At 34.1% G+C, this 13,391-nt stretch overlaps 3 protein-coding genes, 1 long non-coding RNA gene and 1 pseudogene across 7 annotated transcripts; 4 read left to right on the top strand and 1 right to left on the bottom strand.

Annotated features, from left to right (window-relative positions):
• On the top strand, positions 1-2,250 carry LOC18597657 (proteasome inhibitor-like protein). Of its 3 annotated transcripts, none has more exons than XR_016026337.1 (6): positions 1-437; positions 706-769; positions 1,535-1,612; positions 1,703-1,734; positions 1,816-1,879; positions 1,969-2,250. XR_016026337.1 is itself a non-coding variant. In XM_088806482.1 (6 exons), exons 3-6 carry the CDS (start codon positions 1,560-1,562, stop codon positions 2,060-2,062), a joined length of 243 nt encoding a protein of 80 aa, XP_088662608.1. In that variant the 5' UTR covers positions 30-437; positions 706-769; positions 1,535-1,559; the 3' UTR covers positions 2,063-2,250. The 3 variants fall into 3 exon arrangements, 1 of the variants encoding a protein (XP_088662608.1); XR_016026336.1 differs by having other exon boundaries at positions 703-769; XM_088806482.1 differs by having other exon boundaries at positions 30-437.
• Positions 2,251-3,390: 1,140 nt separating this feature from the next.
• Positions 3,391-4,421, top strand: LOC148762334 (uncharacterized). The gene is made up of 2 exons (XR_016026421.1): positions 3,391-3,551; positions 4,164-4,421. It is a non-coding gene; the product is annotated as an uncharacterized LOC148762334 (long non-coding RNA).
• A 2,186-nt stretch (positions 4,422-6,607) lies between these two features.
• Positions 6,608-7,270, bottom strand: LOC18597656 (uncharacterized). Its single transcript, XM_007026805.3, has 2 exons — positions 6,881-7,270; positions 6,608-6,776 (listed from the first exon to the last, which is right to left on the bottom strand). Exons 1-2 carry the CDS (start codon positions 7,218-7,220, stop codon positions 6,760-6,762), a joined length of 357 nt encoding a protein of 118 aa, XP_007026867.3. The 5' UTR covers positions 7,221-7,270; the 3' UTR covers positions 6,608-6,759.
• Positions 7,271-8,777: 1,507 nt separating this feature from the next.
• On the top strand, positions 8,778-9,863 carry LOC18597655 (glutathione S-transferase U8-like; annotated as a pseudogene). Its single transcript, XR_016026148.1, has 2 exons — positions 8,778-9,237; positions 9,350-9,863. The product of XR_016026148.1 is annotated as a glutathione S-transferase U8-like (transcript).
• Positions 9,864-10,847: 984 nt separating this feature from the next.
• On the top strand, positions 10,848-12,050 carry LOC18597654 (glutathione S-transferase U8-like). The gene is made up of 2 exons (XM_007026803.3): positions 10,848-11,245; positions 11,488-12,050. Exons 1-2 carry the CDS (start codon positions 10,931-10,933, stop codon positions 11,833-11,835), a joined length of 663 nt encoding a protein of 220 aa, XP_007026865.3. The 5' UTR covers positions 10,848-10,930; the 3' UTR covers positions 11,836-12,050.
• Positions 12,051-13,391: the final 1,341 nt, after the last annotated feature.

Genomic DNA, 13,391 nt, shown 5'->3' with positions numbered 1-13,391 from the left:
CCGTCTGTGATTAAATAAGGATGATGACGCAAGCCTGTCTTCCTCCCTAAGAAAACCTCGATAAGTAGCATTAAACCAAAGTCTCCTTCCAAGTGCAGAAGACGTAAAAAGAAAAAAGTTAGATAATGGCTGAAGAAGTGAAGGTTGTTGATGCTTGCGGAAGCCCTTTTATCTGCAGCGTAAAGCTTACTTTGCAATTGGAAGGTGTTCAATATGAGTACATAGAGGAGGATGTCCATAAAAACAAGAGCCCTGTGCTTTTGAAATACAATCCTGTTCTCAAAAAAGTTCCTGTCGTCATCCACAATGGAAAACCAATTGCTAAGTCGCTCGATATACTTGAATATGTTGAGGAAACTTGGGAGGGCAATCACATTTGGCCAGAGGATCCTTATGACAGAGCTGTGGCTCGTTGCTGTAAGCTCATCGATGAGGAGGTAAGACTTTGATCATTTAACTACTCTTTTAGTCTAATTTTTTTAAGATTTTAAACAGCTCAGATTCAGAAATAGGCCTGATCACCTGGCAAAACTTATATTTGGGCTGAATTTGACCCATTCAAACTTATATAAGGACCAAGCAAGGACACTAAATGAGAACAGAAGATTTCTATTCTAGAAACCCTAGGATGTATCAGTTTTGGTCTCACTGTTTTAGGTCTTTTTGTGGTGTGTATGTGGTGCTTGCCTGCGCAATGGAAAGCAGGGTGAAGCCCGGAGAATAAGCGAGAAAAGCCACTGGAAGATGAACCCGTTCATCTTGAAATCAAGTATTTGTCTTTTCCTTTTTCTATTTTCTTTACTTAGTTGAAATTGTCTGGAATTTGTTTAATGTATTTGGTTTGAATTAATGGTATTGTGGCCTGTGGGGTTTGTTTGGTCATTTGGGTCTTTCTTGATATTTTTCTATCTCTTCGTGAGCTGCAGTTTTCTACTTGATAACCTTACAAATATGAAACTTATGGTACATTTGTGATTGATGCACAAATCACAATCATGTATTGGTCTCCTATTTATTTGTCAAAACTTAATTACTGAGGTTAAACTTATGTTCATATGGGTAACCAAGCTGAGATGATATCTGTTAACCAACTTGTAGTTTTAGAATTCTAGGAATTATTTGGTCTCTCGACAATGCTTACATACATGTAAGATTTCCCAATTTAGGCAAGGCTCAAAAGAAACTTTCGTAATTTGGCTCAAGTCCTTTCCAGGACCACTTATTTGTGCATTATATTGGAACTCCCAATCAGTGATTGCTATGATAGTAACTGTTATATAATATTTTAAATAAGATTGAACATGTCTTATAAACGCTTCTGAATTTTAAAAAGGTATTATGAGAGGAAAAGAAAGGAAGAAAAAAAAAGGAGTAAAAATGCATACATTTAGTATGAGAGGGTAGATTTTTTTTTTTTTTTTCAGTTCAATGAACTTTTCCACACGTATGGTTCTAATCACTTGTCCGCATATCTCCATTATCTTCCTTCCAAATAGATCATGCGCTCATCAAAATTATAAGTTTTGCTTTACAGGTTAGTTGTTCCTCCAGTTAATCCTATGGGTGGCAGTGATCGGGTTCCTGGGCCTGGTGCTGGAATGTATCCTACCAGGTATATTCAGTCCCAAATCAGTGTTGTATTGGCCACTGTTTGATTTAGTTTTTGACTTGAGTGTGTTTTTATTTGTTAAATGGCTTTCAGGGGTGATGTTGGTGGTGGTAGCATGCTTCTAGGTTCGTAACATATGTCTTGTACTGTTGGTGAATTGCATGCATAGTTCTGCGACTTAATTATATCTTATAATGTGGAGGCAGGACCAAATGATCCTCGTTGGTTGGGTGGAGTTGGTGGAGAGCCTGGTTTCACTGGAGCACAACCGTTAGCTCTCTCTCTCTCTCTCTCTCTTTGTGTGTGTTCTGCTTACATTATACTGGAGAATTTATTTTGGATTGGATTGTTTGAAACAGGGGTGTTCCTCCTGGTGCACGTTTTGATCCATTTGGCCCCCCTGGTGTTCCTGGTTTTGAGCCCAATCGATTTGTCAGGTGCATCAAAGCTTGATGTGTCGCAATTACAGTTTGGACCCATGGGGTTGATTCTGATGTACTTATCATTCCAGCAATATCAGCTCAAGTACCTACCTTGGAAACTACATAATAATCTTTCCCAGTTTTTGTTCTCTCTTTGGGTTTGGAAACAGTAGCATTTCATGGTAAGAATCTTCTCATAATCAGCAAGAAATTTAATCAGCTACGAGGGTTGGATTTGTCAAAGATTGGTTTCCCTATCTTTGTTTCCATTGACTAATTTGCTTATTTTATCTTTGCATTTAATGTGATGTTTATCCTTAACTCATTGCCATAATTTCATTACTAAATAAATAAAACTGACCATGATAACTCAAAAAACGGTTTTCCCATTTGATTCCTACACTAATTTGATAGGAAATATAGCATGAATGGTATAATATGTAAGGTTATAAAAGAAATATAAATAAATTAAACAAGATCTTTCTCTCTCTTTCTCTCTATATCTTATACGTCTATTAAATTCAATATCATCTTTCAAATTTATTGTTTGTCAGTTGAACTCATGCAATAAATTATCGTACTTCTTCCACTCTATATATTTGATTCCGATTGCTTCAAACTCACGAATCCAAAATTTTCCTTCTATGCAGCCAATTTTATTTTTTATTATACTATATTGTATTCTATTATTATTATTATTTAAAGTGCAACAAAAAACACTTTGTTTTCAATTTTTTATTTTATGATAACATATTATTATAATTATCTTTTTATAATTTGGAAGTGTTATAAATTTTTTTTAATTATCAATACTGCAAAACATTTTTTTTCTTATACCTACATAACCAAATAATCATTTCCTTATGAATTCTCCTTCAAAGTAAATATTTTTTTTTCAAAGTATTATTTGGCATTTCTCTACATATACCTAATTAATTTATCCGTAGAAAAAAAATTCAAATGAAAAAAATACTTTACCATAATGACAAACTACAAAAGATATAAAGAAACCAATTAATCACTTGAATATTTTAAAATTTTAGTGGAACTTATATCAATAAGTAAATTAATCATAAAATCCTATATTTATATAATATACTTTATTATTTTGCAAAATAAATCATTTGTTTTGTTGTAATTATACCTTTCTGCTTTTCAATATTGATAAAGATGCTACACACATTTTATTTTATTTTTCAATTTCAAGTGGGGACAAAATATAGAAAAATAATACTAGAATTTTAACTAGTTTTTATAATATAAGTAAAGGGACGTTAGGATTGGGAGCAACTGCCCACACCCTGTGGCTGTGGGCATATTTTGTTGTAACGTCCGGCCAATATTTTGTTTGTTAGGTATGACAGTATGACTGTCTGATGTGGTATAAGCCTATAGTAATGAGGAGCATAGTGGATAACTTTTTAACTGTAAGGTTGCCATCTTTGTTAATTGTACATTTCCTTTTTTGCAGGGTCTCTCTATTACTAAAAGTTCACTTGCTAATCCGCAAACTTATTAAGGTACTTTTGGTCAGATGTTCACTGGAATTATATGGATCTTCTTCTTGATTCTGCATTAAATCTGTTATTCTTTGCTAATAATAACTTAATTGCCAAGACCTTTAAGATCTGAACAAAACCTTCACAAGTTCTCTTTGAGTATCAGTCGTCCGGAGTGTTAGACCTAGCTTGGATTTGTCTTCCATTACTACTAGTGAACTGATCTTTAACGGTATTTTGTCACCTTGGTCCAGTTTGAAGTATTTGGCCAATTACTTGATTGCTAGAATCAAATTCTAAGATATACCTGTAAAAGTAAAGTAATTTAAGGTCTAAAACTTTGTTTCTAGATGATCAAATAATATAGTTCTGTCGTGAATTCTATGATCTAACCAATGCAATGAATGGACTCCATGCTCAAGCTGCTTTCCTTTTTTTATTTTTCTTTATGTTTGATCGATCAATTAATATCCCATCCTACGACTCTCCTTCTCTCTTTCACCCTTACAAGAAGCCAAGATACACGGGCAAAAAACAGAAAATAAGTATAAATGGCGTGTGAGTTACTTATGTATGACTCATGATATTCCCTTGTTTTCTTTGCATCTTTTTCTTGACTTTATCCTTAACAAGGTACATAGGAAGATACATAGCAGTTTAATCTATCTCTTGTTATGTTGGAGGTAGTTATAGTAGTCAGACGCTGCAGACAGCTGGCCGTTATTTGTTTCTCCAGCCAAGCAAATATAGTTATGTGGTCTTCCTTCTTCACTGTAAAAGGAGGTGATGAGACTTGCTCTTTTTTTCTGTAAAGGATATCTGCTTAAGTGACTTTGATATGTTATGATGAATTACAAACTTCTGCTAGACTATCTGTTATTGATGGCTGAACTCTGCTTTTTGTCATCATTTTGCCTATAACAAGAGGATGGAATTTGGTTATTAGGAGATTTTTGGTTACTGTTTTACCTAATTTTGAATTGGAAAAAAACTTGTGACTATGGGATGCTTCATGATAAAGTAAAAGCTTCCTCCATGTCTCTTTTCCCTCTTATTGAATGTTAATCACTTTGTTGGATAATCTTTTTTTTGTCTCTTGTCCCTGACATGGAACTCCCATGAAAGGAAGGTTAAAGAAAAATTTTCCTCTGCTTAGATTAGCTGCTTTTGTCTCTTGATTCGCAATGCCAAGAACATAAAATAAAACCAAGTTTTCACCAGGAGGTTTGAATGATTATTTGTCTTATACCAAATTGGAAAACTCTAACCTTTTGGTCACGTTTGATTGGGGAAATAGCTAAGTCATTCCCTCTCTATTCCTTACAAAATTTTATCCCCTTGTTTGATTTGCATGTGGGAAAGGAATAGCCATTCCAAAAAGATTAGCTATTCTTTAAAATTGGACAAAAGTTTAGAATAGCTAATACCATATTCTCTTCTCCCATGGTATTAGCTATTCCACAACCATGAGAATAAAATTCAAATGTTTTGAATTAAAATGTCCTTATTTATTTTTAAAATTACAAACTTAAACTTATAAAATTAATATTTTTAATAAAAATTAAAAAAAATATTAATATTTTCATATTTTAATAATAATATATTTAAATTATAAATAAAAAATTAATATTTTAAAAATATTAATTTTTAAATTGTTAAGTGAAATTTAAATCAAAAAATGAAAAATGCAAATAGAGAAAAATAAATCTTATTATAATAAAAAGGTTAAGTTATTAATTATATATTATAAAATATTTTTAATTTAAAAATTAATCAAAAGTATTAATATTTTAATCATAATAATATTTAAATTATAAATTAAATTACCAATTATTAATATTTTAAATCAATTATAAATTATTAATATTTAAAAAATATAAATTATTAATATTTAAAAGATAAAACTAAATAAAAATAAATAATCATAATAAAATTTAATTATAAATAAAATATTAATATTTAAATGATAAATTATTAATATTATAAATAAAATATAAATTATTAATATTTAAAAAATAAATTGAAATAAAAATAAATAATCATAATAACATTTAATATTAATGATTAAAGTATAAATAAAATATTAATATTTAAACTATCAATTTTTAATATTTTTAAATAAATTATACATATTAATGTTTAAAAATAAATAATCATAATAACATTTAAATTATGAATAAAATATTAGTATTTTTTAATATTAATGATTAGATTATAAATAAAATATTAATATTTAAAAATAAAATAAAATAAAATAATTATATATATAATAAAAAGTATTTTTATCTTTTTATTTTTTATTTTTTTCTTATTTTAAAATTATTTTTACTAATCAAACACTACAATAAATCATAATAATTATTTCTGTCCTATTTCATTTATTATACTAAACTACGTAATATCTATTTTATTTTATTCTCATCTGATTCTATTATTACATAATAATTATTTTATTTTATTTTTACTTATTTCGTTAACCAAATGTACTATTAGGTAGCTCTAAATAGGTCAAAAAAATAATCTAACAGAACATATTTGTTTTGTCCTTGTCAAGTTTTCTTTGTCGTTTGAGATACCTGAAAGCTCCACTTTACCACCTCATGACTAAGATTGCCCAAAAGGATGCCACGCACCATAAACAGTTAAAGCAACCTTCAGTTGGGTGTGGCCCAGCTACCACAATTTTCTTGCAAAAGTCCCACAGTTTTGTCTCCGAACTGTCCTGTCTATTTCCTATCTGACCCTAAAAGATGTTTACTCTTTAGTCCAGGTTTTTCCCTTCCAAAATTGCGACCCGCAGATTAAAGCAGTCTCTATCCTATCAGTTGGTGGGACAAATGCTTTAAAATGGTCGTTTAAGAAGTTCTGGTCGTTAGAGGAGACTGACATTGGGTCAGGACAAGTACTCTGCAACCACATGTTTATCAAAGTTGATTAGGATTTTCGATGATTTTGATGTTTCATGATCAATGGCTGTCTCCAATGGCAAACTAATCATGCCTTTGGAATCAGTTTTGTTGCTTCTCTGTTGGTGTTCTGAACTGAGATTCAAAGGGTAATGCAAGTAAAACCTAATAAAAAAGAAGAAACGTTCAATTTGTATTATTGTTCAAGGTAGATATAAACAAGGTGCAAGCATTTATTCGTACAAAGGGCAAGCTTAAGCTACATAGTCACCACTAGAACAAGTGAGCTCCAGCAAGCAGTCTTGAGTCCACAAATCTTCCCTTCAAGGAAGCGTATACGCTGCAAAACAAGCAGTTATAATATATGTTAGGAAGAAGCGATGATGTTAAAGAAAAACGAACAAAATTTTAAAGCAAAGATGGAGTAATGAAATCATGACTTACGTCCACACTTGTAACCGACTGGACGGTTGGCTATGTTGCAGCGTTTTGGGATTGTTATGGCAATCTCAGGCTTGATTCCGGATGCTTTAGCAGTGTTAGAGAGCATAACGGCACAGAGACAGCTTGGGCTTCGGCCTATTTTCCTCACCTGGTCGCAGCAACTGGCCGAGACAGCAGCGTTCTGGTCTTGTGCTGCTTCAGCACATGGGGCTAGCTTTATTGCCTCGTTATCAGGAGATGATTTCCCACATTCCCCTGCTGCATCAACCCTTTCTAGCCCCACAATGCTGACAAGCACAATCAATCCCAGAAGACAGACGAATTTCAATGCGGCTGCCATTTCTCTTTCTCACCAATGCAACAATCCTTCTTGCAGCAAACCCCTCGTCTGAGTGGGTATTTATACTGTAACTTTTAGCTAAAAAAGAATTGCACCTCCTGCCCACTAATGGTAATGGAGCTGGCACTAGGAAGAAGAGACAATTTTATTATTGTAGCACTTTGCTTTAAGAAAAATGTGCGAGCGTTATCTAGTTCTTGTTTAGTCCAATCAAAGTTAGGTGTCTGCAGTAAAATTATCGTTTCCCTTTGTGTAGTTCCGACATCTGTAATCACCTCAACGACAGTGCACAACCTTCAAGAGCATACCATTTAGCCACTTCAGGCCGCTATGTTCTTGAACATCATTGCCAACTACAACGGAACAGAGTGCTTGTGTCCAATCAAGCCCCCTTTTTGTGGGAAACGTGTAATCAGCTTACAATCAATCAACTACCCCATCTTTATTGGTTACTAGGAAGGCGTTATCTGCTGATACACCCCATCAGGCAAATTGGGGGATTTCAATCCTATCAATATCAACATTAGTTAATCTTAATTTATCCTTATTTTGATTGAAAAGTACTTGTTGAGGTTATTAAATAATAGATGAGCATGGCAAGAAAAAAAAAACATTTGTGAAAGCTGTTGCTATATGTCTCAATTGTTATTATCATGATAAATTTACACAGAAGGTTATTGACGAAGAACTTGAAAAGTTATTAAATTGTTGAGAGAGGTTATTGATTTTGTATAGAGGAGAGGTTACTAAAAATGCCATACAAGTATGTGATATTTCAGTGGTTCAAAGCCCCCTGGCTGTCCAGATTGTTCATAGCAGTGGGTGTGGGTGTTTCTATTTTCCTTTCTTCTGTCATCCTGCAACTAGGAGATTTACCTGCATGCAGAAACCTCAAAGGTACCCGGGGGCCTTGGGGCTCCTTTGAAAGATGAGAAACTAGAAACATAATCTGTAAAACGAACCCCTTGAGCCCAAGAACACCCCCAAGTCTGCTAAATATCACGATGAATGGGCTTTTCAGAAAATATTAAGTTGTTGGATTAGATTTTCAGATGATGATATCATTGATATTCTTACACGAAATTATTAAATATTTTCAATTCAAAATTAGTATATTTTGTAATTTTATTAAGTAAAATTAATAACTTAATTTCTCGAAGGAACAAAAATTGTTGATGGAATATTAATGAAGTTAACAGAAGTTAAATAAAAAAATTCAGGTTCTGATGGGTACTTGCAAATCCCAATAAGAGCAAACTAAAAGCCCGTCAAAGAATCTCGAAAAGCCCAAACAGATTGGACCAAAGAGGTCCATTTAAGGATCAAAATCAAAACCCAAAGGAACTCCGGGTTGGGAAGTTGGGAACCTGGTTTGCCTTGAGCAAGCCTGGTCGACCTGACGTTCCCAACTCACCCACGAAGACAGGACGTCAGCTTGAAGCTAACCCACCATCTTCCCTACATGGCAGTGAATTATTTTAGCTCCATTTTTAAACAGGAAAAATCCATGACCTGCGTTTATTCTGCTGGCAGGACATATAGTTTATGGTTTTATATATTCAGAACCACTTCTGCCTCCGTTGACATTTATTTTATATTCGTTGCCTGAAAGTTTCTAACAACCCCATTGATTAAGCAAGAGGGGAAGGATACACTAATCCTGTTTAAGTGCAGAGGAAGTGCGAAGCAACATCCCATGGCTGAAGAAGTGAAGCTGTTTGGTGCTTGGGGAAGCCCTTTTAGCCGTAGAGTGGAGATTGCTTTGGAACTGAAAGGTATCCCTTTCGAGTACATAGAAGAGAATGTCTCTGATGACAAGTTTAAGAGTCCTTTGCTTCTGAAATACAATCCAATTCACAAGAAAGTACCTGTGCTCCTGCACAATGGAAAACCAGTCCTGGAGTCTCTTATTATTCTTGAATACGTTGATGAAACTTGGAAAGACAATCCCATTTTGCCTGAAGATCCTCATGAAAGAACCATGGCCCGTTTCTGGGCTAGGTTCATAGATGAGAAGGTAAGAAGTAAGATTCAATTGTCAATTATTGGAATCACTGCTTTTAAATTTGGTAAGTGGGAGATAAATCTGGATTGTTGGTTTCTTATTTGCTTGTGTGTTTGTGTTTTAGTGCATGCCTCCAGTGTGGAAAGCTCTTTTAGGCACAGGGGAAGAGCGAGAGAAGGCCCTGGAAGAAGTAAGAGAGTGTCTGAAAACACTTGAAGGTGTACTCAATGGAAAGAGATTCTTTGGAGGAGAGACAATCGGACTGCTTGACATTGCTGCCAACTTCATCGCCTTTTGGCTTAGGGTCATTCAAGAAGTTTCAGGACTAGAGTTTCTGACAGCAGACAAATGCCCTGTGTTGATCAAATGGTGTGACGAGTTTGTAAGCTGCAATCCTGTCAAGGAACACCTGCCTCCTAGAGATAAACTGATTGCCTTTATGAAAAACTGGCTATCTGGTGATGGATGGACAGATTAATGCTATCCCAAATCAACCATTTTCCAGATGATTTTATGGCAAAAATAGTTCTTGATCATCTCATGCTTTTGTTCCAGCATCTGTTTTCTTCACTCTGTGTGCTGTAATCTCTCTGCAATTTGCAACTTCTAAGAATAAAATTAGCGCCTGTATGATTTAATTTTTTTTAGCTTAAAAGTTATAAAGTTTTTATAAAAGATAATAACTTTTAAAATTAACTTAAAATTGTTTAGTAAGCTGTTTGACAAAATAAATTATATAAGTTTTAATTTTGGTTAAAATTTACGATAACAAGTATTCATACAATCTTTAATCACTTAATAAATTAAAATGGAACAAATATGTTTCATGTTTATATATAATTTCAAATATTAAAAATAAAAAAAAAACAATTCTCAAAGTTGTTTAGTAATAATAATATTATATTTTTTAGTAAAGAAAAGAAAAAAACGTTTAAATAACATCTTAACACAACTTTAAATTTTGAGTTTTCTTTTCTTTTAATTTTTATAAAGATAAAAAAATCTTAAATTTTACTATTCCGTTACTGAGTCTTCAATTTTTTTCTAGTTGTCTTTGTAGAGAGAGATAAAGAAAAAAGAGATTATGATTTTACGTTGAAGAATGATGGTTTATAGAAAGAAAGAGAGAGAAGAGGGATATTGATTGAACGATAAAGATATTTTTTGAAAAATTGATATGTTTTTAAAAGAAAAGAAGAGAAAGTTTTTATTTGAAGTTTTTTTAAATTTTTTTTTTTAAAAAATTTATTTAAAATTTTATTTGATCTTATTTTTATTTTTAAGAAGTAGATAAATTGAAAATTAAACCAAATAGGCTTCTGCTTTTAATATCAAAGCATATATTATTGCATTCTACAGTTCTGATAAGGGCTGGCTGTCAAGACTCAAGATCGGGTTGGACTTCAATATCCCAAGGCATAAGAGTCACCGAAGGCCCAATTTTTACTCTTCAAGCTAACGCACCATCTTACCTCATACTCTATCTTAATTCACTGTAGCACAATTGAACTTTCTTCGATATTTTTTTCTTTTGACTTCAAGCTTGCAGCCACTTTGCTCTCACTGGACCGTCTCTGATTAAATAAGGATAATGACGCAAGGCTGTCTTCCTCCCTAAGCAAGCTGGAAATCCTCCCTCTATAAGTAGCATCAAACCAAAGTCTCCTTCCAGATGCAGAAGACGTAAAAGGTAAAAAGTTAGATAATGGCTGAAGAAGTGAAGGTTTTTGGAGCTTGGGGAAGCCCTTTTAGCCGCAGGGTAGAGCTTGCTTTGCAATTGAAAGGTGTTCAATATGAGTACATAGAGGAGGATGTCCATAAAAACAAGAGCCCTTTGCTTTTGAAATACAATCCTGTTCACAAAAAAGTTCCTGTCCTCCTCCACAATGGAAAACCAATTGCTGAGTCGCTCGTTATACTTGAATATATTGAGGAGACTTGGAAGGGCAATCCCATTTTGCCAGAGGATCCTTATGACAGAGCCATGGCTCGTTTCTGGGCTAAGTTCATCGATGAGAAGGTAAGACTTTGATCATTTACTACTCTTTTAGTCTACTTTTTTGAAGATTTCAAACAGCTCAGATTCAGAAATAGGTCTGATCACCTGGCAAAACTTATATTTGGGTTGAACTTGACCCATTCAAACTTACATAACGACCAAGCAAGGGCACTAAATGAGATCAGAAGATTTCTATTCTCGAAACCCTAGGATGTATCAGCTTTGGTCTCACTGTTTCAGTTCTATTTGTGGTGTGCATGTAGTGCTTGCCTGCGATATGGAAAGCAGGGTGGAGCCCAGAGAGTGAGCGAGAAAAGCCAGTGGAAGAAGCTTGCGAGTGTCTAAAAACGCTTGAAAGTGCGCTGGGTGGAAAGAGATTCTTTGGGGGAGATAAAGTCGGAATGGTAGACATTGCTGCCAACTTTATTGGCTACTGGCTCAGGCTCATCCAAGAAGTCACAGGGATGGAGTTGCTGTCAGCTGAGAAATTCCCCGAGTTGTTCAAATGGACCGACGAGTTCGTGAGCTGCAGCGTTGTTAAGGGCAGCCTGCCTCCCAGAGACAAACTGTTGGCCTTCTTCAAAGCTCGCATTGCTGAAACTATGGATTAAGCTCAAACCAATGCCTCCAAATGAACCTGTTTTTGCTTTTTCTCCCCAATAACTGTCGCGTGCTTGTCCCTGTTTCTATCACCTGGTTTTGTGTCGTGATCTTAGTTTACTCCAAATGTTCCAAGACCGTAGTCTGTCGTGTGTTCATCGTTTGTTGTTCTTGTTTTCGAGTCAAGACATAAATTAACACCTTATACATATAGATTATCATTTAATTGTTGAGTTTCTCAAATGTCTTTTTTTTCATAATGTACGCCATATTCAGAAAACAGAGCAGCTTGACAGCTGACAAAATCATGTGCTAGATGAAGGGTAAGTCAATTACAAACAACAACAACAAAAAAATAAGAAAATGGTTGGCACTGTAGACGGTGTGGCAGGTGGCGCAAGTTCATGGATCTAGATCTTTCCATCAGACCATGCGAAAATGGGGGAAAGTAGAAAAAAAAAAGGAAGTATCTGAACATTTGAAAGAGAGCTCATAATGTGGACAAAGACAAAAGCTTTTGTTATTAAATTCCATGTCTTGACTCGCTTTTCGGCACCATGAAGGGCTATGATTTCAGTTGTAGGGTAACAAAATCAATACCAAAGGAATAAATTAAACGACAAAGTACCGCACTTTAAGAATTTGGTAACACAACCTTTTAACTCCTTAAGCTACTTAGAAAACATGATCAACCAGACAGGAACAGCACATCGAGCCGATTCAAAGCATACACTCGGAAGGAACAGCCGTTCATCAGATAATTTTTTGTAAATGAAAGACGAAATATATGAACTTATCAGTGCTTCATAGAGCTTGATTCATTAATGTTGTGAAAATTGCTCAAGAATCAACAAAGATAAAATTCAGAGAAATTAAGTAAATAGAAAAACACAAGAATTTACATGGTTCGACCTCTTCCCTACGTCCACGGAGTGAAACTGTTCTTCTATTATTGAGAATTTAAAGTACAATAAATTGACCTTTATGATTCTCAAAATAACCCAAGATCCCTTGCACACTCTTCCTCAATAACCTCCCAAGAACACTCACTCAAACCACTCTCGCTCCAACTAGAGCAAAAGATAGAGTTACAAGATGTTCCCTCTCTAGAGCTCTCAAAGTACTACTTGTATTCTAAAGCCTAAAAATCCACTTTTATAGTATAAAAGTACAAAGTATAATGTGATTAGGATTCGATATGGAATAAGAAGTTTAAAACCATACAACTACTTAATATTGTATACAAACAAAAATCCTAATCAAATAAGATCTAGAATTCTAGTCAACCTAAAACTCAACAAATCTCCACCTTTGACTTGAATTCAAACTCCTTAAACCTCTTCCACTAATCGCAACTAATTGCAACTTCCTAACTCCACCTACTTTCCAACACCTTGAACAACTCTCTAAGCATAAGACTTTTTAAATCATTGGCCTTTATAATTACCACAACTACACATATCGAATCAAGCATGGTCCAACACTTGATTCCACAAAACGGCCAATGCAGCTGTGTAGCCGTCAAGTCAATGGCACTAATTGACTTCGGAAAGGGACCTCAACGACC

Source organism: Theobroma cacao, chromosome 5, assembly GCF_053813885.1.
Source record: "Theobroma cacao isolate CCN51 chromosome 5, ASM5381388v1, whole genome shotgun sequence".
Classification (NCBI taxonomy): Eukaryota; Viridiplantae; Streptophyta; class Magnoliopsida; order Malvales; family Malvaceae; genus Theobroma; species Theobroma cacao.
This window is presented reverse-complemented; position numbering and strand designations above follow the sequence as displayed.